The 24776-nt window shown below is 45.3% G+C and overlaps 3 protein-coding genes across 12 annotated transcripts in view; all 3 read left to right on the top strand.

Annotated features, from left to right (window-relative positions):
- The first annotated feature begins 409 nt into the window (after positions 1 to 409).
- Positions 410 to 19198, top strand: CHERP (calcium homeostasis endoplasmic reticulum protein). Of its 4 annotated transcripts, none has more exons than XM_063357885.1 (19): positions 410 to 540; positions 641 to 814; positions 1379 to 1560; positions 2156 to 2293; positions 2527 to 2678; positions 3041 to 3152; positions 3503 to 3592; positions 4237 to 4471; positions 4830 to 5008; positions 5416 to 5812; positions 7727 to 7965; positions 8810 to 8943; positions 9235 to 9321; positions 9621 to 9770; positions 9899 to 10015; positions 10508 to 10602; positions 11147 to 11332; positions 18022 to 18146; positions 19023 to 19198. In XM_063357885.1, exons 1-19 carry the CDS (start codon positions 516 to 518, stop codon positions 19062 to 19064), a joined length of 2859 nt encoding a protein of 952 aa, XP_063213955.1. In that variant the 5' UTR covers positions 410 to 515; the 3' UTR covers positions 19065 to 19198. The 4 variants fall into 4 exon arrangements, with proteins under 4 accessions (XP_063213955.1, XP_063213954.1, XP_063213957.1 ...); XM_063357884.1 differs by lacking the exon at positions 19023 to 19198 and adding an exon at positions 18559 to 18961; XM_063357887.1 differs by lacking the exons at positions 18022 to 18146; positions 19023 to 19198 and adding an exon at positions 12542 to 13259.
- A 10-nt stretch (positions 19199 to 19208) lies between these two features.
- LOC134526229 (calreticulin-like) lies at positions 19209 to 22255 on the top strand. The gene is given in 9 exon segments (XM_063357894.1): positions 19209 to 19290; positions 19442 to 19514; positions 19516 to 19731; positions 19733 to 19806; positions 19809 to 19816; positions 19945 to 20058; positions 20149 to 20299; positions 20936 to 21025; positions 22084 to 22255. Coding segments are annotated over 9 exon segments (867 nt in total). The 3' UTR covers positions 22143 to 22255.
- A 484-nt stretch (positions 22256 to 22739) lies between these two features.
- The window catches only part of EPS15L1 (epidermal growth factor receptor pathway substrate 15 like 1), a 44905-nt gene continuing 42868 nt past the window's right edge, over positions 22740 to 24776 (top strand). For 2 of the 7 annotated variants that reach the window (XM_063357921.1, XM_063357925.1), the window contains exon 1: positions 22740 to 23041. In XM_063357921.1, the coding sequence (XP_063213991.1) occupies positions 23012 to 23041 (30 nt within the window). In that variant the 5' untranslated portion in view covers positions 22740 to 23011. The remainder of the gene's footprint in view (positions 23042 to 24776) is intronic. The other 5 variants (XM_063357922.1, XM_063357919.1, XM_063357923.1 and 2 more) reach the window with 3 other exon arrangements.

Genomic DNA, 24776 nt, shown 5'->3' with positions numbered 1-24776 from the left:
TGCCATGGATTGCTTCCCCCGCCATCCAACAGCTGTTACAAGACGTGCTTTCTTTTAATGCTCCCTATCGATCCCCGGCAACTGAACCGCAGCTTGGCCGTGCCGTTTCACAAGCAGACGGACAGCGTGGTTCCGGGGTGGGAGTGACCCAGCAGCCCCGCAGGTACCGGGGGCGCCGAGCGGGAGAGGCCGAGGCCTCGCAGGCCAGAAGCAGCTTCTCCTTCAGAGGCCGGCGAAAGCGACGTGCCCGCGACCTTCGGCGGCGCTGGGCGAGGGCGAGCTACGGGCCGAGATGGCTCCGGGAGCGGCCTGAGGCCCCGGCCGGGGCCTGTCCCGGTGCCCGCTCGCCGCCGCCCCCGCCTCCCCCGAGGCGGGTGGGGCGGGGAAGGGCCGTACGTGCCCTGCGCCGTCCCCACGGCGACGCGGCCGTAAAGCGCGGCTGCGCGTGCCGCCTGGCGCCTCACGGCACTTCCGGCCGGTGCGGCCTAGCGGCGGCGGCCCGTTGTCCCGCAGCCATGGAGATGCCGTTGCCGCCCGACGGTGAGCGCGGCCCGGGCGGCGGCGGGGACGGAGGGGAGGGCGCCGGGTGGGAGCGGGGCGGCGGGGCCAGCGGGGGCTGACGGCGCTGCCTTGCCCACAGACCAGGAGCTGCGGAATGTCATCGACAAGCTGGCGCAGTTCGTGGCGCGGAACGGGCCCGAGTTCGAGAAGATGACGATGGAGAAGCAGAAGGAGAACCCCAAATTCTCCTTCCTCTTCGGGGGCGACTTCTACGGCTACTACAAGTACAAGCTGGCCCTGGAGCAGCAGCAGCGTGAGTGGGGCCCGCGCCTTGTGCCGGGCCGGGGGCTCGGGGCCGGCGCTGGGCCGCGGCGGGCTCTGCTCCCCCCGCCGCGGACACCGGGCCCCGGTCCCGGCTGGCGGAGCCACTTTTCTCCCTCCTGGCCGCGCTCTGACCCGCCAGGACTGGTTTGCAGCCTCTTCCAGCCCTCTAAGCTCCAGGTAGTTGGCCGAGCCCTGCCCGCGGCTCCTCACGCCCCCCGTTGGCGGGTTTGGAGGTAGGCTGGGCCGCTCCGCCGGTACCGGCGGTGCGGTGGGACGCAGCTCGACACCCGGAGGGCCCTCAAGAATAGGGTAGCCGAGCGCTGCAGCGCCGGGGGCTGGTCCTGTGTTGGAGTCGTTCCTCTCCAAGTGCACAAGGAGTTGCTGACATTCCGCTTTTGCACCATCCACCCTCGACTGCACGGTTCTCATTTTGTGTTAAGCAACTATGCAAAGAGTGAGGGTCTGTCTTGGAACCAGCACGGGTTTCGTGTGTGGGCTGGTGGTAGCAGATCTCTCTGGGAGGCTTACTTTAAAAGTTTACTTTGTCTGATAGTGTTGTGCAAGCAAAGTCAAGATATCGAGGCTACCACGCAGATCCAGCCACTGCCACAGCCGTCTCTCCCACCGGCTGCACCGATCCCAGCTCCTCAGGGCACTCCTTCTGTGGAGGAACTTATCCAGCAGAGTCAGTGGAACCTGCAGCAGCAGGAGCAGCATCTCCTTGCCATGAGACAGGTTGGTTTAAGATAAGCACTCCACTGGTTTATTCTAGGCTGCCAGTGGCTGTAAAAAATAGGAGCGAAGGGTGAGACAAAGGTTTCCTTCTGACTAGTAGCAGCGGCATGTGTTGGTGAGTAGAGAGAAGGAGTCATGCTTTGCTTATTTTTGTTCTGTGGCAACTGCCGCCATCTCCTTAAAACAGATGTATCTGGTGTGCTAGCAAGATTCGTCTGTGATTAAAATATTTATTTGTTATATGAAAAACCTTGTTGGTTTGCAGAGTGGAATAAATTGTGACTGCTTTAATCTTTGTTTAATGCTGCAGCTTGCTGTGAACTGCAAGATGTTCCCGCTTGTAGTATTGTAATGTGGATTCTGATTAGGAATGGAGAGATTCTAGAGGTGGGAACGAACTGGACTTTTCCTGAAGAATGAGAAGAGTCTTTTCAGAAACACATTACTGGAATATTTATTTGTGGTCACGTTGCTTGTAAAAGGTCTTGGTCTTTGAGATAGATACTTCCAGTTAAGAGGACAGGGGTACAGCAGCTCAGTTTATTAAAAGAATATTGGATGTAATATAATTCTTTCTTTTCTTCTTTTTTTTCAGGAACAAGTCACATCAGCAGTAGCCCTTGCAATTGAGCAACAAATGCAGAAAGTTTTGGAGGAAACCCAGTTAGATATGAATGAATTTGACAATTTGTTGCAGCCGATAATTGACACTTGTACAAAAGATGCAATCTCAGTAAGTGATCTAAATCTGAACAGTTATTTGGTGGTGTTGTGCTTTAAATACAGTTTGAATTTTGAGGTTGTCTGTATAATAAACAGAAGCTTTAATGTTTTGTTGTATGGTAGGTGAGATAATAGCTGTTACTTGAAAGCTTCCATTCTTGCAGTTATTTCAGAGTTCTAGGAAGTCCATATAATGTGAACACATCAGACCAACTTAAAAAACTTTAAATTTGCTTTTCTAAGGCTGGCAAGAACTGGATGTTTAGTAACGCAAAATCTCCTGCGCACTGTGAGCTGATGGCTGGGCACCTGCGAAATCGTATAACGGCAGAAGGAGCTCACTTTGAGCTTCGGTTACATCTAATCTACTTAATCAATGATGTATTGCATCACTGGTAAGAGTTAAATTGGGGTTTTCAGTTTGATGTTTTGATTAATTCAGTGAAGTCTCTCTCTGCTAGGTGCATTGCTAGTTTGATTAGTCACTTTTAATTTTTAATGCATTCATTATTTTTTAGCAGCTGTATCCATAGCTGGCACAAAGATCTAGTGCTTTAATAATCAAATTCAGCTTTTACCTACTTTGTGTATTTGTCCTCCAGACAAGACTTACAGTAAAAACGTAAAGGAGGGAACTCTCTATTTTATGAGTCCACTATTTTTAGTGTAGCAGACGTTGGGAGAAATTGACTATTACAATGCTCTTAGCACTATAGCGAAAGGCAGTAACTCTTCTCTTCCCATTCCTTTTCTGAAGCCAGCGGAAGCAAGCACGAGACCTTCTGGCTGCTTTGCAGAAGGTGGTTGTGCCTATTTATTGTACCAGTTTTCTAGCGGTGGAGGAGGATAAACAGCAGAAAATTGCCAGAGTGAGTATCTGGGTTTGGTTTAACTGTGTGCTCTGCTTCGTTAGGTTGGTGCTAGGCTAACAAAAAACAGGAGGATGGAAGAGGACCACTGAGATTTTTCTAGTGTGATTGTCTTCGTAAAGTCTGTTACAGGATGTGCTTTAATTCGTGTTTAAACTAGAACTTGAAAGTACCTAGGCTTTGTTTAAAAGTTGTCGTCATGAGGAATGCGTCTGAATCTTTGGTGGTTCAAAGACAAGTGCTGAAATCCTAGGTCTTTTGTCAAAGCTAGAGACATAAAAATGCTGTGCCTCGACTTTTATTTTATTGTTCATCATTTCTAAAAACACTTTGCTTTTGAATTTATGCAGCTTCTTCAACTATGGGAGAAAAATGGGTACTTTGATGAGTCAATTATTCAGCAGTTACAGAGCCCGGCTCTTGGACTTGGCCAGTACCAGGTTAGCCACAAAAGAAAAGTAACTCTTTTTTCTATTTATGTGAATATTCTGAAAACAAATTTAGGAAATGTTTTTCTTTTTTGAAAGGTAAATATTAATTCCCCCCCTCCCTGCCCTTGTAGTCATTTACAAGGGATTGTGAAAATAATGTAAAACATACTATTGTTATTTCAAACATTCAATAATCCAGCTGCTGATAGCATCCCGGAAAGTCTGTTTGTGTTTGTAACTGCTACAGTCATGTACATATTTGCAAGTGTGTTCTCTTTTTATGGAAATGAGTGTTTGGTAAAATGGAAACTAAAGAAACCGTGGCTTTAAATTGTATACACTAGGCATAAAAATTGTTGCGGCAGCAGGAACTATTCATTTTTAGCGTTAATAATTAATGGTGTTGATTTTAGCTGTATTTGAAAGCTGAGCATTAATACAGACAGTGGATTCTAGCCTGCAGAGAATATTTTGGAAATCTGCACAGAGTTTGGTAGTGTGACTAGGTTCTTGTGCCAGCAGGTTGTCCTGCATTCTCCTGTGTTTCTTGGGCAGGGGTGGAGAGCAATATGGGAGGGTCTGAGCAGACAGGAGAACTGTTTTAGGTGCAGTGTTCTCGTTAACTTGTTCTTCTTAATTTATCTCTTTATCAGGCAAATTTGATCACGGAATATGCGACGGTAGTACAGCCTGTACAGGTAGCCTTCCAACAGCAGATACAGAACCTGAAAACTCAACATGAAGAGTTTGTAAACAGTTTAACGCAGCAGCAGCAGCAACAAATACAAATACCACCACTAGAGAACGAGGTGAAATCCACACCCCCACCTCAAGCCCCCACAGCAGCACCAGCCTCGGCTCCGCCATCTGCTCCAGTTACACAAGCAGGTACCAGCCTGTTCTGGGCACCTGTGCAGAAATCAGTGGGTGGCAACATTGTGAGGTTTTTTCAATTTGTTCCTTTTTCGGTAGCAGTGTACTGTGCTATGCTGGTTTGGTTCAGGCAAAAGCCTGAAACTCTTTGGAGGCTTGCAGCTGGCATGGTCTGATGCTGGAATATAAAAAGAACTAAAGATATGAATGTTGAACTGTGATCAGAAATCTTCTCTCCCAGTAGTAGATTTCTGCAGAACGTTTACACATCCAAAGAAATTCAGGTGGAGGCCTTGATGATCTCAAAGGTGTGCTCATGGTTTATTAACTGCCTGTGACCTGGATGCTTACAGTAGTCTCCAATATGTTTCAGATGATGGTAAATCCCAGCTGCCTCTAGCTGGTTCTACAGAGTATGACACAACAGGGTCTGGAGTGCAGGATCCTGCCTCTGGTGGACCGCGTGGCCCTGGATCTCATGACCAGATTCCTGCAAATAAACCACCCTGGTTTGACCAACCTCACCCTGTTGCACCATGGGGTCAACAGCAGGTAAGAAACATAGTTCTGAAAGAAGATGTAGAGGGAAGTGGAGGTTTAGAATGACCGAAGTGTGATGAAAAGCTGTGAAAGTTACAAATTCGGATTCAAACGCCAAGCTTTCTCATTCTGAGCCCAGTTAAAGGCAAAGTATAAATTGTATTTCAGTTTGCCAACCATCACACTCTTTCCCTATTAACAAGAAGTACTCTCTTGAGTACAGAGCTATTTGGTTCAGTAACAGTTTGGTCTTTTCCTGTCTTTTCTCTGGAGCTGCAGTTGTTCAGACCCTGTATTAGGAAAGTTCTTTCACTTGCGTGTATTGCCTACAGGCTGCATTTACTTCAAAAAGGTAGACTATTTTTATTGCATTCTTTATTTTTGTAGCCTAATGACCAGGCTGCTTTTCTCACCACTAGGGACCGCCTCATTGTCCTCCATGGAATAACAACCATGAAGGAATGTGGAACGAACAGAGAGATCAAGGCTGGAACAATCAGCGAGAGACACCTTGGAACAACCAGCCCGATCCTTCTTGGAACAACCAGTTTGAAGCACCGTGGAACAACCAGCATGAACAACCTCCATGGGGTGGGGGTCAAAGGGAACCTCCATTTCGAATGCAGCGGCCACCTCACTTCAGAGGCCCATTTCCTCCACATCAGCAACATCCCCAATTCAACCAGCCCCCGCATCCGCATAATTTCAACCGCTTTCCACCTCGCTTCATGCAGGATGATTTTCCACCTCGCCATCCCTTTGAAAGGCCTCCTTATCCTCATCGTTTTGATTACCCCCAGGGGGATTTTCCTCAAGGTAAAGTGTGTACCAGGCCAGGTTTTCTTATGTTGCGATGCTGATTGCCATTACAAAATTCGTTAGTGCTTTGGGGTGACAGCTTATTCTTGGTGGACTGTTGTGTTTTTCCTCAGAAATGTTGAGTTTGGGGGTTTGGGAAGCTACTGCTAACAGCTCAGTCGGAAATAGATGCAGACTTGGATGCTTCCTTGCTTTTTGAGTCTTCCTTCCCTAAGGAATGCAGATAACCAGAAATCGTAATCCAAATTCAAGTCAGCATCTCTACAGGCACCCCTTTTGGCACTATTTCACTTTAAAAATAGTAAGTTCAAAGATGAGAAGCAGCATGTGCTTGTTTGTAAATTCGATCTCCGGTACAGCAGGCCGTAGGTGAGGGCTCTGCAGCTGTGTCCTCCGTAGATGGAGGAAACCAGGCTGGAAGCGTTTGTGCGTGTGCATACATTCATCCATGCCCTTCTTTTCTTCTCTTGATTTTTACTGAAAAGCTCTCCAATTACCTGCCTTCATGTAGTGTCTGGTGAAGTGATCCCTACCTCCGGTTCTCCCTTCTTGTTCACTTTGCTCTCGTGCTGGAACGGGGGTGTCTGAGTGCGGTCAGTGCTCTGCTTGCCCGGCCCTTGTGGCTCAGATTTGGCTGCGGGCTCCCTCGTGAAGTCTGGTGTAGTTCTGCCCCGATGTTTCTATTTCACATGCAGAAGTTAAGATTATACTGGAATGATCCTTATCAAGGTAAAGTCTAAAGATCACCATGGTTCTGTAGGACAAGCCGCTTAAAAGAGCAATTATGTTGCTATGTAGGAGTTGCTATTTTAAGCTTAAAAGATTGTCAATTTTCCCAGTCCAAAAATCATTGAAAACCAATGAATTAGAGTTCATATATTTAGGATTGTGATTAACTTCTCCAGTAGAGACTGTTCTTTTTTCTTTTTTTTCTTTGTTTGTTTTTTTAAGAGTTGTGGTAGTGAGTGGGTAAAACAGCTTTTCTTGTCCTGGGGGAATTAAGGTTTAAGCTCAGAAGAAGATGCTCTGTTTTGGATTGTAGTGGTGATCCAAAACAGCTGTTGTTTCGCGTGAAGTTGTTGAAGGAGGGGATCTGCTAAAACAGATGGCTAAAATTAGGAAAGCGGTGAAGCGATGACAATGCCAACTCTGCTCAAGCTCTGATGAAGATGAGGGAAATAGCACTGGCTGAAGACTGGACAGTGGATCTAATGGCTGTTCCTGGAAAAACTGTTGGTCCTGCTGCAGAAGACGGTGACTGTCAGTCTTGCGTTTTTCTCTGTGTAGTGCAGTGAGTTCAGCAGGGTTCAGTCCTGGCGTTCACGGCAAATGGTTTGTCCATCAGCGATTGGATGTATGTCATTCACTTCTCTATTTTAACAGGGTATTATCTCTATCTCTTCTCGAAACGCCTCTTTAAACAAAGTATTTTCTTGTCACCTCCTCATGTGAGTTAATTCCTGCCATGTTTATTTCTTTACGTAGGATGATTTGGCGTAGAGCCAGAATTACAGGTCTGTGCTAAGACATGATTGTGTATTTAGGCTTCAGAAATGGATCTCATCAGTAGCTGCCCTGCTGCATCTGAAACCTTCTGTTCTTGAGCACGTCTTTCTTGTGGTACTTGTTGACCATGGTATGTCCCAAAGAAAGCAGTGGCTTAGGGCTAAAGTGTCCTGTTGTCTTGAGAGCAGTTTCTGTGGCCAGGGAGGGAGATGCGCTGTGAGATGCTGATGAATGTGCACCTGTAGCCGGCCTCTTAATTCTTCAGTTCTGTTGCTTTTCTTGGTCTGCAGGGCTCTGGGTGCCAAGATTGTTTTTTAGGATAAATGCACTAATTGAAGTACATCCCTCTGTCTGCTTTCCTTTCTCTAGAGCTAAATAAAATGTTTTAACCCTTCCACTCTGCAGAAATTGGACCTCCTCATCATCACCCTGGTCACAGATTGCCTCATCCTGGGATCAGCGAGCATCCTCCCTGGGGAGGGCCACAGCACCCTGATTTCGGGCCTCCCCCGCATGGATTTAATGGGCAGCCTCCTCACATGCGGCGACAAGGGCCCCCTCACATGAACCACGATGATCCTAGTCTGGTGCCAAACGTTCCCTACTTTGATCTTCCCGCTGGACTGATGGCTCCACTTGTAAAAGTAAGTGCTTGCAACGGGTCCTGACTAGTAGGATTAAAAGATCAAAATCCCATGGTCAATATTAGGGACAGCTTAACATGGACATTTAAAATTTCAAATCTTTCCATCCAGCAGCCATCAGCCAAAGTTGTTGTAGGAGTATGCAAGGGCAGGAGGGGGGGAGAAGGTAGTGAAAATGGTAAAATTGGATCCAGTGTCCCAGTGAAAGCCATTTGAGTTCATATAAGTGGAAGAATAATGTACTCTTGAAAATCTTACCCCCCTGTTTAGAAAATAGAAATCCCCAGTGATTTTCAGATGGGGAGAGGGACCTTGCAGTTCTGATGTGGCCACTGTGTACTAGTTTTTGGTATTCAGAGTTCTTTCTTACAAAGATGTTTTGCAACAATAATGTTACATATACAAACAAAGAATGATAGAGAACAGGAAATGTATCTGTATCAGCATCTGTGGGGATATAGACGTTTATGCATTCTGTGTTTGAGATGAACAAATACGTCTCTTCCATCTCTAAACTTTGTGTTACTCTCAGCACACACCAGCTCTTGCCAGGCTTCCATCCAGCCACTGTTAGCACGAAGGTGGATAGATGAGAGCTGCATTTTATCTACCTGGTGATCCAGTTAATGCTGCAACCTGTGTAGTGCTGGCTTTTCTCAGAGAACTCAGAATGGTAGTGATAGCACGAGAAAGCATCGGGTCACCTGCAGAGTCCTTATTTCTGGACCACTTTTTTATCCCGTAGTGAAATGTGAGGTCCCTACACAGTTAAATCTATATTTATCTCTTCAGGTAGCCACCCCATGACACATGACACGAATGTAATTTGTTTTGTTTCCGGCAGCTTGAAGATCATGAGTATAAACCTTTAGATCCTAAAGATATACGTCTTCCACCCCCAATGCCCCCCAGTGAGAGACTACTGGCTGCGGTTGAGGCATTTTATAGTCCACCATCTCATGACAGGCCTAGAAACAGGTAAGAGTAGGTGTAGCTAACGATATGGTAAGGAAAATGCCCTAAGAAGCTGTCTCAAACCACCAAGTGCCGCTCTCTTCCTTCACCTGTGTCTTGGTTCTTCTAATGCTGAAATGAGTGCTCTTGTTATATTTTAAACTGCAAAGCTGTTTGATCTTACGCTGAGATTTGCGAGACCTTTTTGCCCAGGCCCTTTGTTCCCTACAAAATCTAGCGGAAATCCTGAACGTCTCCATTGATCGAAGTAGAACGTCACAGCTGACGGTTCTTTGTGTGGTTGATTTATTGCAGTGAAGGTTGGGAGCAGAACGGACTGTACGAATTCTTCAGAGCTAAAATGAGAGCGAGACGGAGGAAAGGTCAGGAGAAGAGAAACAGGTGAGAGATGCTGTTTGCTGCCTTCCGATGCATGCTTTTTGTTTGGGAGGTGCTAGGAATACCTTGCGCTAAATGCAGGGGGAAAGTCTGTTCAGCAACACGCTGATGGAATAACTGAGTTTCAACTTGCTGGAATTTGTCTGATCTGCAGAAAGTCGTTTTTGCCACACAAGTTTTCACTGGATCGTCTGCAGAAATACACTGCTCGTGTGTAATTTGAATTTGATCGGAAGAATATTTGTGTTTCTCGTGCTTCTCCCAGGAGTTTCACTGGAGTTTCTCTGCTTTTCTCCATGCAGTGGGCCTTCTCGGTCTCGCAGTCGGTCTAAAAGCCGAGGGCGCTCATCCTCCCGGTCCAATTCACGATCTTCAAAATCATCTGGTTCCTATTCGAGGTCACGATCTCGCTCTTGCTCTCGATCACGATCCTATTCCCGCTCTCAGTCCAGGTAGAGTGCAATGGGCTGGATCTGGGGAACTGGGGGTGGGAAAACCCCAACACTCCAGGCCGAATGAGGAACTGTGGGTGTTGCTCCGGTAACTCGTGCCTCTGATCTCGTGTGCTCTCCCTCTGCAGAAGCCGGAGCAGGTCCCGCTCTTCTCACAGCCGCTCGCGGTCACGGTCGCGATCAAGATCGAAATCGTACTCCCCAGGAAGGCGACGCCGGTCCCGGTCTCGCAGCCCCACTCCTCCGTAAGCTTTTGGGGTTTTATTTCTCTTTTTACCTGGGTTGTTTGGGAAAGTACCAGCAAGGACGCTTTCTCATACCCTGGGCTTATTAAGCACTTCAACAAATAGTAGAAAAGAAGATGGAAAGCAGGTTTGGAAACAATCTATGTGCTGTATGTGCTTATAGGGAGAACACTCCACTGTTGTGATGGCTTTTTGTTTTAACAAAACACTGTGCAACTCTGAAGGCCTCCTTACACCTTCTTAGGAAGCAGGAGGAGTCCTCTGAGTACTCGCTGTTAGGAGGACTGTAGTGTTTGCTTTCCCTTGTACCGAGAAGCTGTTAGGGTGTTTCTGGCACCTCTATAACTCCATAATCTAATATCTTTATAAAAGAATAGTTTAGTAGAGTGGATGGGATTATATTGGGTGTTAATGTTCAACAGATTATAAATGACCTTGCCTTGGGTCAGAACAGGATCGCTTGTTCCTAATTTGTTCTTTTTCTTCCCTTAGTTCTTCTGCTGGTTTGGGCTCCAGTTCCGGGCCTCCTATACCAGAATCAAGACTTGGAGAAGAAAATAAAGGCCATCAAATGCTAGTGAAAATGGGTAAGATCCTGTTCTGGAGTCTTGCGCAAGCCAGGAAACAAAATCAGGCACCCAGCTCCTGGATAGAACTAATTCATGTATTTTCCTAAGTAATTATCCCGTGTTATTCCAAGGTCAGTGTAAGGATATTCAGAGATACGAGTATGTAGAACATGGAGCCGTGGTGGCAGTTGTCTTTCTGGGAAGGGTAAGGAAGACACAAGAGGCCCGAGTTTGTGTGAGAACTGACCTCCCCGGGGCACTTCATCCCCCCGCGGTGCGGCTCAGCAGGGCTGACTGGACACATCGGCCTTGCGCTGCCTTTCCCCTTGCCCCCTTCAGAGTTCTTAGGGACAGCGCTGATGTTTGCCAGCTCCCAGAGTTTATCTGCATGTTAATGCTTTTCAATAAACGGGACGGTTCATGTTGCTTCAGGCTGGCTGTCACTGTCCTGCTGTATCAAATTAACACCTTCTTTGGTTGTTTCCAAAAATGTCTGTTTGTTCTCAGAATTCTAGTCATTAAAAAATATTTACAGGATTACAATGTTGTGTCCTTTCCGCAGGATGGAGCGGATCGGGTGGATTGGGAGCCAAGGAACAAGGAATTCAGGATCCAATTAAGGGAGGCGATATCCGAGACAAATGGGATCAATATAAAGGAGTGGGAGTTGCATTAGATGACCCTTACGAAAACTACCGAAGAAATAAAAGTTACTCGTTTATTGCGCGCATGAAGGCCAGAGATGAATGTAAGTGAACATTTCTAAGCAATTTTAAAAACCTGTGCAGACTTGATATTGATTCTGTCCTATTTACTGTAGACTGTAAACCCAAATCAAAAGACTAGTAACTCTTAGTTCTTTCTAATGTAATGGATACAGTAAACCAACAGGTAAGTAGACATATACTCTGATTACTCTGCATCTTTTCCTTTTTAGGAGTTGTGTTGTATTCTAATTTCTGAAACATTAATTAGCCAGTGCTGTGTAAGCCACGTGCTGGCTGCAGTACCAATGGCCTGCACCTCTTGAGTGTTACCCCTCAAAGACCTGGAGCAACCCCCGAGGTAGAGGCAGCAAACGTGCCCAGGCGGGATGCTGCCGACGCAGGGAGGGCTTCCTGCTTGGAATGAAGTTGGAGCACGCTTAGTGCTGGGCCCAGCCCAACTCCAAGTTTCTGACAATTAGCACGGTCTTCTGCCCAAGCCAGAACTGGGAACAAACTCACTGGAGCGCAGGAAGGGTTCAGAAAAAGTCAAGGTGCTTCCTAAGAGATGAAGACAGTTACCCAAATGATAGATTTTTTGCAGAGAGTCTGTGTTACGTAGAACAACTGCACTTGCCCATGACTAAAAGGAAAAAAAATTGCCCAATGAAAAGTCACTTCTGCCTACGCTGCAGTAGATCTGTGCAATAAAATGGGTTCAAATAAAGCCCAAAAAGAAAAACTCCTCCTTGATAGAGCCCTCAGTCCATGAAACTTTTCAGTCAGCTTAGGTAACTGCAGAATGTGTAAGAACTCTTTTCCCTATTGTTTCAGTGAAGCGTGAAACGCAAGACCCTCCACCACCCGAATAAGACTCTCTGAAGAAAGATGTCTTGCATCTTCTACAAAACATTAAACTTGTATAAATCCGGATTAAAGTCTGGAGGAAGTGACAAATGAATTACTTTTTAAACTATGGTGAAAAATGGAAAGCTATGACATGTACCTCAACACTTGTTGTTTAGTGTTTAAAAAAGGCCAGTCGTAACTATGACATGTCTTAGCAAGTTTAAGAACTTCCATTTATTTTGCAAAATTTTTTAATTAGTTTCCCATTTTATACTAGAATTAAACCCCAGTCAAGCTCTCCCTGGTGCAGGATTGTGATTCATTCATTCCTGTGGAATACAGACGTTATCTGATACAGTTATATGTTCTCTAGTTCCATAATGTATGTTTATTTCTCTCAAAAGGTTAATTCTATTTGAAGTGGAGGGGTGCTGCCTTGGGATCAAGTCAGACTGATGCTGAGCAGTGTATCCTAATGTCTAAATGGGGAATGAAGCACCTAGTTCCAGTACAGGTGACCTATGAGCACTGTGCGAGCTTGTTAGAACCTACCCTCCACCTTAACGCCCCTACACACCAGCTGCTGCAGTCCCAACTCTGGTCAGAACACGAGGGTTCACTGGTCTAGCTTTTCAAGCGCTCTAAGGGATGTTCAATGCTTTGTAACGGAAGACATTCTTTAAGCTTTTTCTATTTTTGTATATACCCTTTAATAAAAGCTAATTAGTTGAATAGAAGAGAATTGACTTTCTCTGCTCTGCAGGTTTCTAATGATGAAACGTTCTTGGAAACTTCCTTTAATCTAAATGAGAAAAAAAAAAAACCCAAACCTTTTGTAACTTTGCAGAGACCACCAGCTAAAGATGTTAGGCCCTTACACTGCACTTCCACTCCCGAGGTCTGCGTGGTGGTAACCTCTTCCAGAGTCATTTGTTTGTATAGCAGAAACCCTCTTAAAACCGTTCAATTAATATGGTGAAATATCAGTTTGTTCTAGATCTACTGTAGTTGTGGAGCTGTAACTGTCTGTGAATCGGCATACAACACCTGTATGTTATCAACTTGTGAATTTTATTGTTTTGCCTTCCAATAAACACTTTTTTTTTTTTAATAAAAATAAAATGGCAGCTCATATTTCAGAGTAAATGGATTCCTGTAATTGGCTATAAGCCTTTCTTGTCTTGAATTTATCTTAATTTTGCCTGGTTTTGTAGTAATCTGCCAAGGCTAATTATATATAAACACCACTTAAATACAGCACTGAAGTCAGGCTATGGTATTCTTCTACTGTGCCCACAGGCCTTGGGTGCTGCAGTACAGACTTGCACCTCTCCCGTGATCACAGATCACAGGACGTACATGATAAACACGCACACTGTGATGATTTCCACCCTGCCTTTAGAGAGAAGTGTTTTCTGGGTCTCTCTCGTGCTGAACACTGACACAGTCTGGCTGAAGGCTCCTACATCTCCCTCTATCGTGTACATTAGTAAAGAAAGTCAGATGTAGGAAAATAAGTTATTTATAATAAGATACGTAGCAGTTAGTATAAACTCTTCTACTACATCATTTATAACTTATCTGTAGAATTGGGAAGGGTTTCTTGTTCCAGCTTGAGATCTGTAAATGTAGATTTTACTGAAAATTCAAACAGTCAAAGCAGTTTTTCTTCCTGTGCTTTCTGAATTTCTTTACGTGCTCGCTCAAGTGTTAGAGGTGGGGATTTGTGATTCTTGATGTACTGCAAAAAAAAAAAGTTAATACACAAATTTCTTTATTACGTAGATAAATATTCCTAGCATTTAATAAATAACTTTGTGTCAAGATACCTGCACTTTTCTATACTAGCACCAGAAACTGATAGTTCTGTTGCAATATTAGAAAGATTCTTGCTCATCTGAGGACAGCTAAATGGCACAGCTGATGCTTATTCTTTCAGAACTATTGCCTCCAGTAAGATTTAGTCTTTGTTACTGTATAAACTCCTGATTTGTTTTTAATATGGGCACAAGCATTATAGTATTCTTCTATGAAGTAATATATTCAGTGATAATATGAACTTTATCTGATTAATGAATAATACACAAAAGCTGTTTGCTGCGACTCCTGGAAGCATTTGGAAAGGAATAAACTACCTATCCAGGCTGCTGCCTAGTCTATCACAGATACCTCTTTAGCCTCTTCCAGCGTGTGGTAGTGGAACTTCTCCTGCTCTAGTGACTCCACGAGGGAGAAGTGAAGGTGGTGAATGTTCTCTACAAACTGCTGAGTCAGCATCAGGTGCTGTTTCAACATGGCGTTTAAAACCAGAGCTGACGGGCTGTATGCTGTCAGGGCTGCAAGAAAGGGAGAGTATGTCCTTTAGTGATATGTTGCAGGCAGGCAGTAAGGGCTAAGCAATCGAAGTAGGGGTTAGATGCATAAAATAGAGTAAAACAGAATGGTAAGAAACATGTTTTTCAGTACCTTCTACTGCATCGGTGCTGATGACATGACTGGCAATAGGTACTGGATCGATGTAGCTGTTTCCTACAGGTGGGTCGAGTACTGCGGAGGGGTTTGCTGTGTGCAGGAAAACGAGAGTTGCTGGATTCAGAGGGTGGGAAGGTTTAGCACCAGAACTCAGTTCATCTTCGTCAGTCTTTCGGGACATTGCTGTGGAGCCTAGCAAGGAGTTCTGTCAGCCAAAGAATGCTAAAATAGCTTTATGAGCTCCACAACTTCTTTATTCTTATGTGCACCACATGTGCCATTGTGGAAGGCATCTTTTCTAACCCAAGACAGAGTAAAAATAAAGGCTTTTGTACTTGAAGGAAGCTCCTGTTTTCAGGCACACACGAGTTTCTATTTTCTCCTCCTTGAATGTGGCAAGAAGTGGCTTTTACCACTTTTCCTTTCAGTAAAGAGAGGCAGGGAAGGAGCTACCTCTCAGAAACAGTAAAAGGTCATGTCTGTCTGTTCTAAATGGGGCCATAGTGCTTTCTCAATAAATACAGTGCAAAAAAGAACTCTATGATGGGTGATCACGTTAGTAACAATACAATAGTATTGTTTACAATAGTAAAGATACAATAAAAATGTTGAATTCTGTTTGAGAATATTACTCGGGCTGTTGGAAGAAACTCTGTCACTAACGCTACCTCATCCATCCAGAGTTCCTGTTGTGTTTTTTTTTTAAGCAAAAAACAGTTCCAAGTTCTTATTCTGTTGTCCAATCCCAACCTTTCCTACAGAAAGCAGATCAAAGTCTTGGGCTTTAGAAAGTTTTTAGTTTAATGTCAGCTAGGGGAAAGCTAGTACTGAAACTAAGAACTCTTATCAATGCCGACTAGGCTGGCATATAAAATATAAAAATTAAAAATTGCCTGAATAGGGTGATATCTCGTGAACTTACTCTTTGCCCAGCAATAGGTGAATGGAGGATCCACTGTCTGAACCGCAGTTTCTCTGACAGTTACTCTCTGTGCCTGGTTGTGCCGCTCTCTGGTAAATAAAGGTGACGATGCCGAAGATGGGTGTTTCCCAGAATACGTGCGGCTCTCAGAGTATTCCTCTGACATTTTCGAAACAGATTCCCTGTCTGTTGTAGACAGAGACCTTTCAAAGTCTTCAGAATATTCTGAATTAATGGTTCTCTCATCATGATCAAGATAATCCTGTTCGTGTTTATGAAAATCTGCAGAAACTCCACTTAAATGCTCAGAGATTTCAGCTTCAGTCACAGTTTTTTCAACATCCCCTTCAGAAGCATCATTCACACCAGTCACTGTACTTGTCATTTTAACAGAAGTTTGGTCTTTTTCCACCAGGAATGTGTCTTTTTTTGGCTTTCTGTTTGATTCTTGAGTAATTTGCATGTCTGTCCCCTGTAAACCAAACCAGCTGTATGTTAGGAGAATCAACAAAATATAACCTAGAATGTGCCTCTATTATTCCTCATCTCTTCTGCTGCGTATCACTGAGTGTTAGCTACTACTTTATTAGTAAATAAAAAGGTTGCTCTTCTGTGTCACCGTGCAAACTGCAGTGCTGTTACATTGAGTAAGGAAATGCAGACACTAAAAAAATAATTCGATGAGGTTTCAGTAGACTGTAAAATCCTGATCTAACCCCTACAGCTAAGCGAGACATGCCCACACCTCAGGTCGCCTATGAGTAGAACAGAAGTATCCATTTTAGAATAGCCATCCTCCACCAAAGTAAGTCACAATGAAAATATGTGCTAGTAGGGAATTTCTACTTACTTTCTGCTTTAATTCTGCTGCCTCACTGGTGATATTTGGTGCCAAATCATCAAGGCTCAGGATATTCAGTCTGAAATCTGCAATCAAATGACAAATAGTCAGGAGAATTTGCATGAAAATTACAGTACGCTTTCCCTCAAGTGAGAAAAGTGGGGGGGAAAAAAAAAAAATCGGTACTACATTCCCAGTTCAAAGTGTAATACTAAAAAGTAATAGCTGTCAGTCTCTCGAAATCTTTAACTTAGCAGCAGCTCTTTCTAAAGTTCCCTCCTTGGCCCATCAGTGGATCTGCTAATGCAAGTTCAAGAGATTCTTGCTGCCCCTCATTTACACTTATTCTCACTCAGACCCATTAGTACATTGTCCCACTGATGTATGAAAATTATTGTGTTGTAATTGTTTTAATCTCATAATTAAGTGTCACCCAGGAAAGCATCATAAAACTGAACTCATTAAATCAAAAGCCAAGAATAATACAAATATATTACACTAGAAAAAAGAAACATCAACATAATTCCTTTGATAAAGCCTTGGTTTATGTAAAGTTATACTACTGAATCCTTTCAAAGTGAGTATTTGGTCATTTTTATTCGTAAATTTATTAGTAGATTAGTAGTACAATTCATGCCAAGTCTACTGAGACAATATTTTAGAACTAACTTACCATTTGAGCTGCTACTGGTTGAATCTTCTGCATCATCTGCTTTTGAAAACAATTCATCTAATGATTTTATTTCACTTCTGTCACTGTCAAATGATATTTGGCTTTGTTTGGTGTTGCCTGTTGTAGGCAGAGTAACCTTTACAGTATTGTCTTTCATGGAAGAAGAGAGCGACTGAGATCTCGTATTATGCCGTACTGATGGGTTTCTGCTGGCTGTTGAAGGTGTTGGTGAATTAACTCTACCAAAACCACTTTTCTCTGAGTCTTTGCTATGAAAAGGAGATTTTTTAGATACCTCTGTCAGTGAAATTTCCTTATGAGATGGAGGAGGTGCTCCCGATGAAACCGGAGTCTTACTCTTTTGAAAAACATGAAAAAGAGATTTACATGTTACTTCATTTATTATGTGTAGAACACTGAAAGGGAAAACAAATTATAATGAGTAAACCCCAGTAATTTTAAAATGTGAATTGAAGTTAAATCATACCCTGAGCAAGCCACAAATGCAAAATTAAAATTTAATTTCTGGTGTTATCTAAATAAAAAGTGACCTACCAATTTGAAACAATTTCATAAACGCATAAATAAAAACACATAATCCAGTGAAGTCTGTATTTACCTTTCCACCCCATTTAGAATCACTTGCAACCACCCTCCCATTCTCATTTCCACTGGACAACTCCAACGAGCTCTCCATCAATTGTCTCATTTCCTCTTCATCACTATCCAAACCAAGCTGCTGTTTAACCATAACATTCTTTTTAGGACTTTGGATGCTTTCCTCTTCCTTAGAAGAGGCATTATTGAGAGTCATATTTCCACTGGCAATAGCATAGTTCTTCAGATATTTCTTGCCCCTTGCACTACGGTCATGACTGGAGGCAGATGAGAAGGACTCTTCATCCAAAGGCTTCTGGCCCAAGTCAGTGTTTTGCAATTCCATCTGCTTTTTTCGATTCATGATTTTGCTTTCCAGTTGTGCCACTTTCCTCAGCGCTGAGCTTGACCGTGTGTGGGAAGCGTTACCCGGAGTGCTCTTCACTACATCTCCGCTCACTGTCTGCCCGGCGCTCCCCGAAGTCTGGCACCATGGGCTTCCAGGTACGTTTTCGTTGCGCACCTTTAGGAATCTACTGCGGCAGAACGGAGCTCTGCCAGGTTTCTCCAACTCTGTGTCAGCCACAGAGAGGCCGCTGCAGGAGCGAGGAAGGAGGCTGCAGCCGGCTGTGAGAGTTCTCCCGCGGGGACCATCGCTGTGTCCCTGCCAGAAGAGGATGCAAAGCGAAAAGCCCTCAGCGGCGGAGGCAGACGGCCCGGTTCAGCTCCCAGCCCCCCGGACCGCGCAGACGCCCCCGCTCCCCGCCGCCCTGCCCTCGTCCCGGCCTGTGCTGGGCCGCCTCCTCCCACTCCCGGTGTGGGCCCTCCCCACACGCGGCTCAAGCACCGGCCCAGGGGCAGACCGAGGGCGGCGGCCGGGCCAAGAGCTGCCCCCTCACCTGCCCTCCGCCCGCAGGCGCCCGCTGTGCCCGAGCGATCGCCGCCATCCGCGACGGAGCGCCCTGAGGCGGCGGCAACTCCTCTAGATCGCGGTCAGAGCGGTCGGCGCCGCACCGTATCCCGGAGACCGCGACTCCCCAACACCCCACCCCCTCATTGGCTCCGCTCAGAGCCATCCCTCGCGCGCCAGCCAATCCTCAGAAGGCATACTGAGAGCGCCGACTACAAGCCCCAGCATGCACCTCGCCGCGCGGGTACGTGGCAGACCGCTCCTCCCTGGGGGGCGCTAAGCCAATCCGATCCCGTATCATAATAAATAAGGAAAGGGCAGCCAATCAGAGCCTGCCCTGGGAAGGCCGGGGCCCTGAAGGCGCGAAGCCGGCGTTGGTCGGAGGCGCGAGGCGGCGGCGGCGGTGTGAGGGCGGCGGCCATGGCCCTGCTCCTCGGGGCCGCGCTGGATTTGTCACGGCATGTTTCCAGGAGCAGTTTCTGGACGGAGGTTGGCCGAGCGCAGGAGGGTAGCGCACAGGGGGCAGCGAGGCAGCAGCCGGTAACAGCCAGGAGCATGTGAGGTGGTGGGGAAGTCTGGCGTACTGACGGCACTCACTGACCCCACTGCCGTGTTGGTGCTGGCCTCATGGGACAACCAGCTGGGTGAAGAGGTGGATGAATTCTGAGCTCAAAGCAGACCTCGGGAGGTTTAAGCTCACAGCAGGGAAGTTTTATGGAGATCCAGTGTGAGATAAAGGTATGTGGGAGTTGTTCAAAATACATTATGGGAACCATCTTGAGAGCTGGGTATTTGCCTTTATACATGTGCCGTGCATGGCAATAAAAATATTTTTTCTTTGCAAATGGAGAAAAATCTAAGTTTGACTACTCTACTAATATCCCCACAGGTCTACAACCTTGTGAAAATTCTAAATTTTATGCTATCTCCTCATGTTTTAAACCATTTAGTAACAAAGGGAAGTCTGGTCATTCAGTATACTGTGAAACATGAGCAGAAGATAGCCTGCGGTGGGGGATACGTTAAGATTTTTTCCTCAAACTTGTACCAGAAGAACCTAAGTGGAGATTCACATTACTACATTATGTTTGGTCAGTTTATTTCTTCATTACTAAAATACTGGCACTGCTGTTGTGCAGTTCTTCAAAGATGGTTGTGGAAATGGTGGAAAAACATAAAAGAAAATTAATGATCCAACAGTGAGGAAACCCACTGATTGGGATGATCGAATCCAAATTGATGATCCAAATGACATCAGCCTGAGGTAATTTGCTCTCCTTATTTTGCCTTAGTGGATTATTTCATTCCTACTTAATACACATTTGATATAGTTGAACTGTGGACTATTTTTATTTTCTTAATCTTCCTGTGTTTGTTTTTTTTTTTCTGAAGGATTGGGATGAACCTGAATACATTACGGACACTAGCGCTGAGAAACCTGAAGATTGGGATGATGCTGTGAATGGAGAATGGTATTATCCTATGGTCAAGAATCCTCTATACAGAGCATAAATAATCTCATAATCCTAGCTATGGATAACACTTTAAGCAACTTTTCTTTGCCTGACTGTATTCAGAACATGAGGTTTATCCCAGGGGGAATGGAAACGAAGGCGGGTTGATAACCCATATTACAGAGGAGTTTGTCCTCATCCACAGATTGACAATCCAAATTACTCGCCAGACTCCAGTGTCTACGGATTTGAAAATATTAGCATCATTGGACTAGATGTCTGGCAGGTGAGGTGCCTTTACTGGAAAAGAAAACCTTTTTTCTCACTGTGTATGTAGCAATCTGTTTACCCCCTCCATATAAACATTATCTGTTGGTTTGGGATTTTAGGGACTTACGTCTTTAACTTGCTTATATGTAAATATGTGTACAAAATTGAAAAATCTGTAAAACAGACTGATCTTCTCTTGTAGTTACTGTTTGGATGATAATCATCTACAGGTAATTGAGGGGCCTAAACTAATTTGTGTAATTATTGTAAAGCATGACTTGCTCCATCTGACTTGAGGTGCATTTACTGAGGCTTCGGGCAGCTCAGTGACCCCTGATTTACCCAAAGATTAATGAGGAGAAAACTGCCCTCCAGGGTGCCTCTGAGATCTTCCTCTCTCAGTGATGAGACTGAAAACTTCTTAAAAGTGCAGTGAAGTACCTAAAGTTAAAACAAGTTCTTTAGATTCTTGAAAACAGGTGCCCAAAAAGAGAGAATTCTTCATCAAATTCTGAAAAAATCTATGGGGTTCTTACATGATTACTCTGTGTTGAATATATGATAAAAAAGTACTGTTATAAAAAGAAAAGAGAGAGATGAAGACAATTAAGAAAACAAAGAGGCATCCTCATTTTTTTCCCTATTCCTTCAAAGGTGAGAGCTGACAGTTTTTGGCAAGTTCTTGATAACAGATGATGAGGTTTATGCAGAAGACTTTGGAGATGAAACATGGGGAGAGAGAAATGAAGGTAACATGAAATTCTTTTGTCTGTCTTGGTTCTTTATTACCACATTTTAAACATGCCCTGTCTAATCTGATCAAGAACCTATTGGTGCATAAAAATGAAGTCTTAATATTTAGAGTCCTGAAAAGAGCAGGAGAGAGAAGGGGTTACAGAAGAAAAATACTTTGAGTAACGGTTTAAGAAAAAGCTAGAGAGAAAAAAAGAATGTGGAAAGTAATGCTGTTGAGAAGGAGGAGCTTTAATTGTTATTTGGAGGAAGCTCACGTTATTTTCACTTAAATCACTTAGGGATTTTTGCACTTAAGGATTTTGATGTTTTGTTAACAGCTTGTGGAAAGCTTCACCAATAGAGTTGTACTGAAACAGGATTTTTTACAAAATTCAACATTAAATTTTGTAATTGGTTTCAGTTATTTTTAATAAAAATACCATAAAAGTAGTTCTATATAGAAAAGGTTAATTACTTTTTTTATTAACTGTATCTTTAACACTGCTAAAATGTATTCAAACCACCTGTAATAAAGCACTAGGTTTTGGAACTGTTTTACACTTTCATGCTTTAATAGTAAATGTAAAATTCATGCTCACTTTTGTTGAGGAAGTATCATAATAAGCTTTTTATGATGTTTCATTGACAGGTTTGGCGTTTCAGGTGCGTGAAGCGTGTTTCACAACATACTTCACACTGCAGAGGAGATAAGCTCTGCTAAGCTGCTGCAGTAACTGTGCACCTGGCAGGGTTTTGGGGATTACCGCGGCTCCTGGCACTTCTGCCATTGCTCATCTGCCGACAGAACGTTCTAGCGCTCAGCCTCGGTGTGGGACCTGAGGGACAGCGGTCTGTCCATCCACAAATCTGTGAAATTTAAATGTGTTCAGTCAATCTTCTTCCCTTCAAAAAAAATCTGAAACTAATACATACACTGCCTGGATGCTGCCTTAAATTTTTTTTTTCTAATATGGCAGTGGGGGGAAGAATTTGAAACAGTGAAGGATGAGCCTATTCTTCTGTCTGACCTGTCTTGTAACCTTATTCAGTCACTTCCTTCATCCCTTCTCAGGTCCTTCCAGTCTTCCGTGTTTCCTTCCCCCCCTCCAGGAACTAATGCTATCAATTTAGCAGAAGCTGAGGCCATCCTTCCAGCGCCAATGGCTTTGCATTTACCTCTGGACTACACCAGCACGCAGACCTTGCTGGGGTAAGGAGAGAGGGAGCGGGAGGATCCGTGGAAGCCCCAGTTTCTTGCCTGTGGAGCGACTGAGGTTGAGTTCTTTCGCTTCTGCTTGTCCAAGTGCTGTCCCTTGTAAAACAATCCTAATAACACTGTGAAGAACTTGGAAAACTATTGAGATACACTGTAATGCCCTTTACACGTTCCTGTTTATTTATCTTTTATATGACCACAATGATTTAGTGTCGTTCAGTCTGATGTTTGATATTTACACATTCCAGGCAGGGATTTGTTAACTTTGAATATTGATTGCAAACCAGAGGAAGCTTAATGTAGCGAAGTCTGTTTTGACAAGGTTTAGAGTAATAAAGTAAAATAACTAGGTTTGTCCAGGAGAAAGCTGCATGCGGGTCATCCAGCTAAAAGGTCGACCGGTTACCTGGAAGAATATTCCTCAGGGCAGCTGCCGTCTCCCTGAGACCTACTTTGTCCCTAAGTAGGTAGGTCAGGGCCAGCCTCCCCGAGGCGGCGGGAGGCGACCATGGCCGGGAGCAGAGCGGCTGCGGGCAGCAGGGGCTGAGCGGCGGCGGGGTGGGGAGCGCCTGCCAGGGACAGATAAAGCCTCGCCCGCTTTGTTCCGCCTCCCCTCAGCCGCCCCGACCGACTCCCCGGCGGCGGCCCAGCAGGCCCCGGCCCCCGCCCGCCCAGGCCCGGCCCAGCGGGGCCGCGCGGTGCCAGGCGCGGCCGGGCGGCCTCCCGCCGCCGCTCGCCCCGCCTTCCCCCCGCCCCGGCCGCTGCCCGAATCATTGGGAGGAAGATGGCGGCGCTCATCCCCCTCAGCCAGCAGGTAACCGGCCGGACGCTGCCGGGAGGGGACAGCCGGGGGCGGCTGAGGGGAGACGCGGCCCTCTGGGCCCGGCGGCTGAGCGCCGATCGGGGAAGGCGGAGCGGGCCCTCCCTGCTGCGGGTCCCGCTCCCGCAGGCGGGTGCCGCCGGGGCCGGGTCGGCGCTGGGGCATAGGCCCTGCCTCTCCCGTCCGCCGGGGAGGGGGCTCGGCCCGCGGGCGGGGAGCGGGTCGGTGCGCGGCGGGGAGCAGGCCCCGGACGGGGGCGGCCGGCCCCCCGCCGTCGGGCCGGGGCTGAGCCTGCCGGGGCAGGCGCCGGTTCTGTGGGGGTACAAAAGGCGCTGGCGCCCTCCCCTGATGGAGGCCCCGGAGCTGCCCCCCTGGGGAAGGGCAGCGCCGAGGCGTTCTGGATGCTTTCTCTCCCCGGCTGCAGCTCCTGGGGCTGGGCCGCGGGCATTCCGGCGGTCTGAGGTGCTCGGGCTGGGGCTCGCCCTCTGCTCCGGACTCTCCGAATTTGGTCGCGTCACCCTATTTTCCTACTTGTAAGGCAGGGTTAATGTCGCCTTTTGCTGTCGGGGTGTCATGACTGTGCTTAATACTTGGGAGGTGCACAAGTAGCGTGGCCATAGCGCGGGTGCGCCAGGAAGGAACTCAGAATGAAGGAGTGAAAAAGAGGTTTTTCACCCATCAGCGGGAGAATGAGGGTTCTGAGGGGAGGGGAAGACCCTGGACCTTGGAGCTTATCTCGCACAAGGAGCACAGCGTGCCTCTGGGAGAGGCTGGGCTTCGAGCTCTGCTCTCATGTTTGGGATCCTTCAGTAGATTATTGTTGTTAAAAGTTTTTTGATTAATTTCTCACCCAAATAACTTAAACCTGAACAGTGTGATCACTGTTTATTCTTTCCCATATTCCTGTGAAGACAGTCAGTTTACTTATTTCTTTGGAAACAAAAGGAGCACCACCCCACCACCTTCCAAGGCCTTGAAATTAAAACTATTTTCTACACTGTGACCTGGCCAGTCAGGAATTCAGAACGACTGCCATTGATATGTTCAAGTTATTTAAATTTATCAATTTCATTTTAATAATGGACTTTTATTTGTGATACTCTGAAAATTTGTCTTTCAATGGAGTTATGTGATACTTGGGTAATATGTAATTTCCTGTGTGTCCTATCGAGAGAGCACACTGCTTTTTAGCTTCTGAATAGCAGTAGGAGTCCTGTTTAACATCTCTCTAATTAAATGAACGTGTTCAGAAACATCTGGAAACATCCATGCACATGCAGACTGTTACCAAAAGTTTTCAAGAGCAGTCATGTGGTGCAAAATATATAAGTAGAATAACCTCTGGACTTGAAAGAGTTTGTTGTGGAATTTCTATCTTCTATAGTACATTGACAAAATATATCAAATATTTATTATAGTAGAAATCCTGCTTCTGTGTTGTTTACATTCTAATTGATATTTGAGAGACTGGCATCAGTGGCATTTTATTTTGTATAACATAATACATTATCTTTAGGGAACAGCGCCGTGTTCTGTGAACGTATCAGTTATTTTGACGTACTATTTTAGAGCTTACTTACTGGAAGCATTCTAGTTTTCAAACTTTTTTTTTTACTATATTGAACTAACAAGAGTAACCTAGCTGTAATCCGAGCAGTAAACAGAATTTTCCTGGATATTAATAAATTTCCTCTTTTAATAGTCTCAGTTTCATGGTTAATACAGAGAT

The sequence above is a fragment of the Chroicocephalus ridibundus genome, chromosome 22, assembly GCF_963924245.1.
Source record: "Chroicocephalus ridibundus chromosome 22, bChrRid1.1, whole genome shotgun sequence".
Classification (NCBI taxonomy): Eukaryota; Metazoa; Chordata; class Aves; order Charadriiformes; family Laridae; genus Chroicocephalus; species Chroicocephalus ridibundus.
This window is presented reverse-complemented; position numbering and strand designations above follow the sequence as displayed.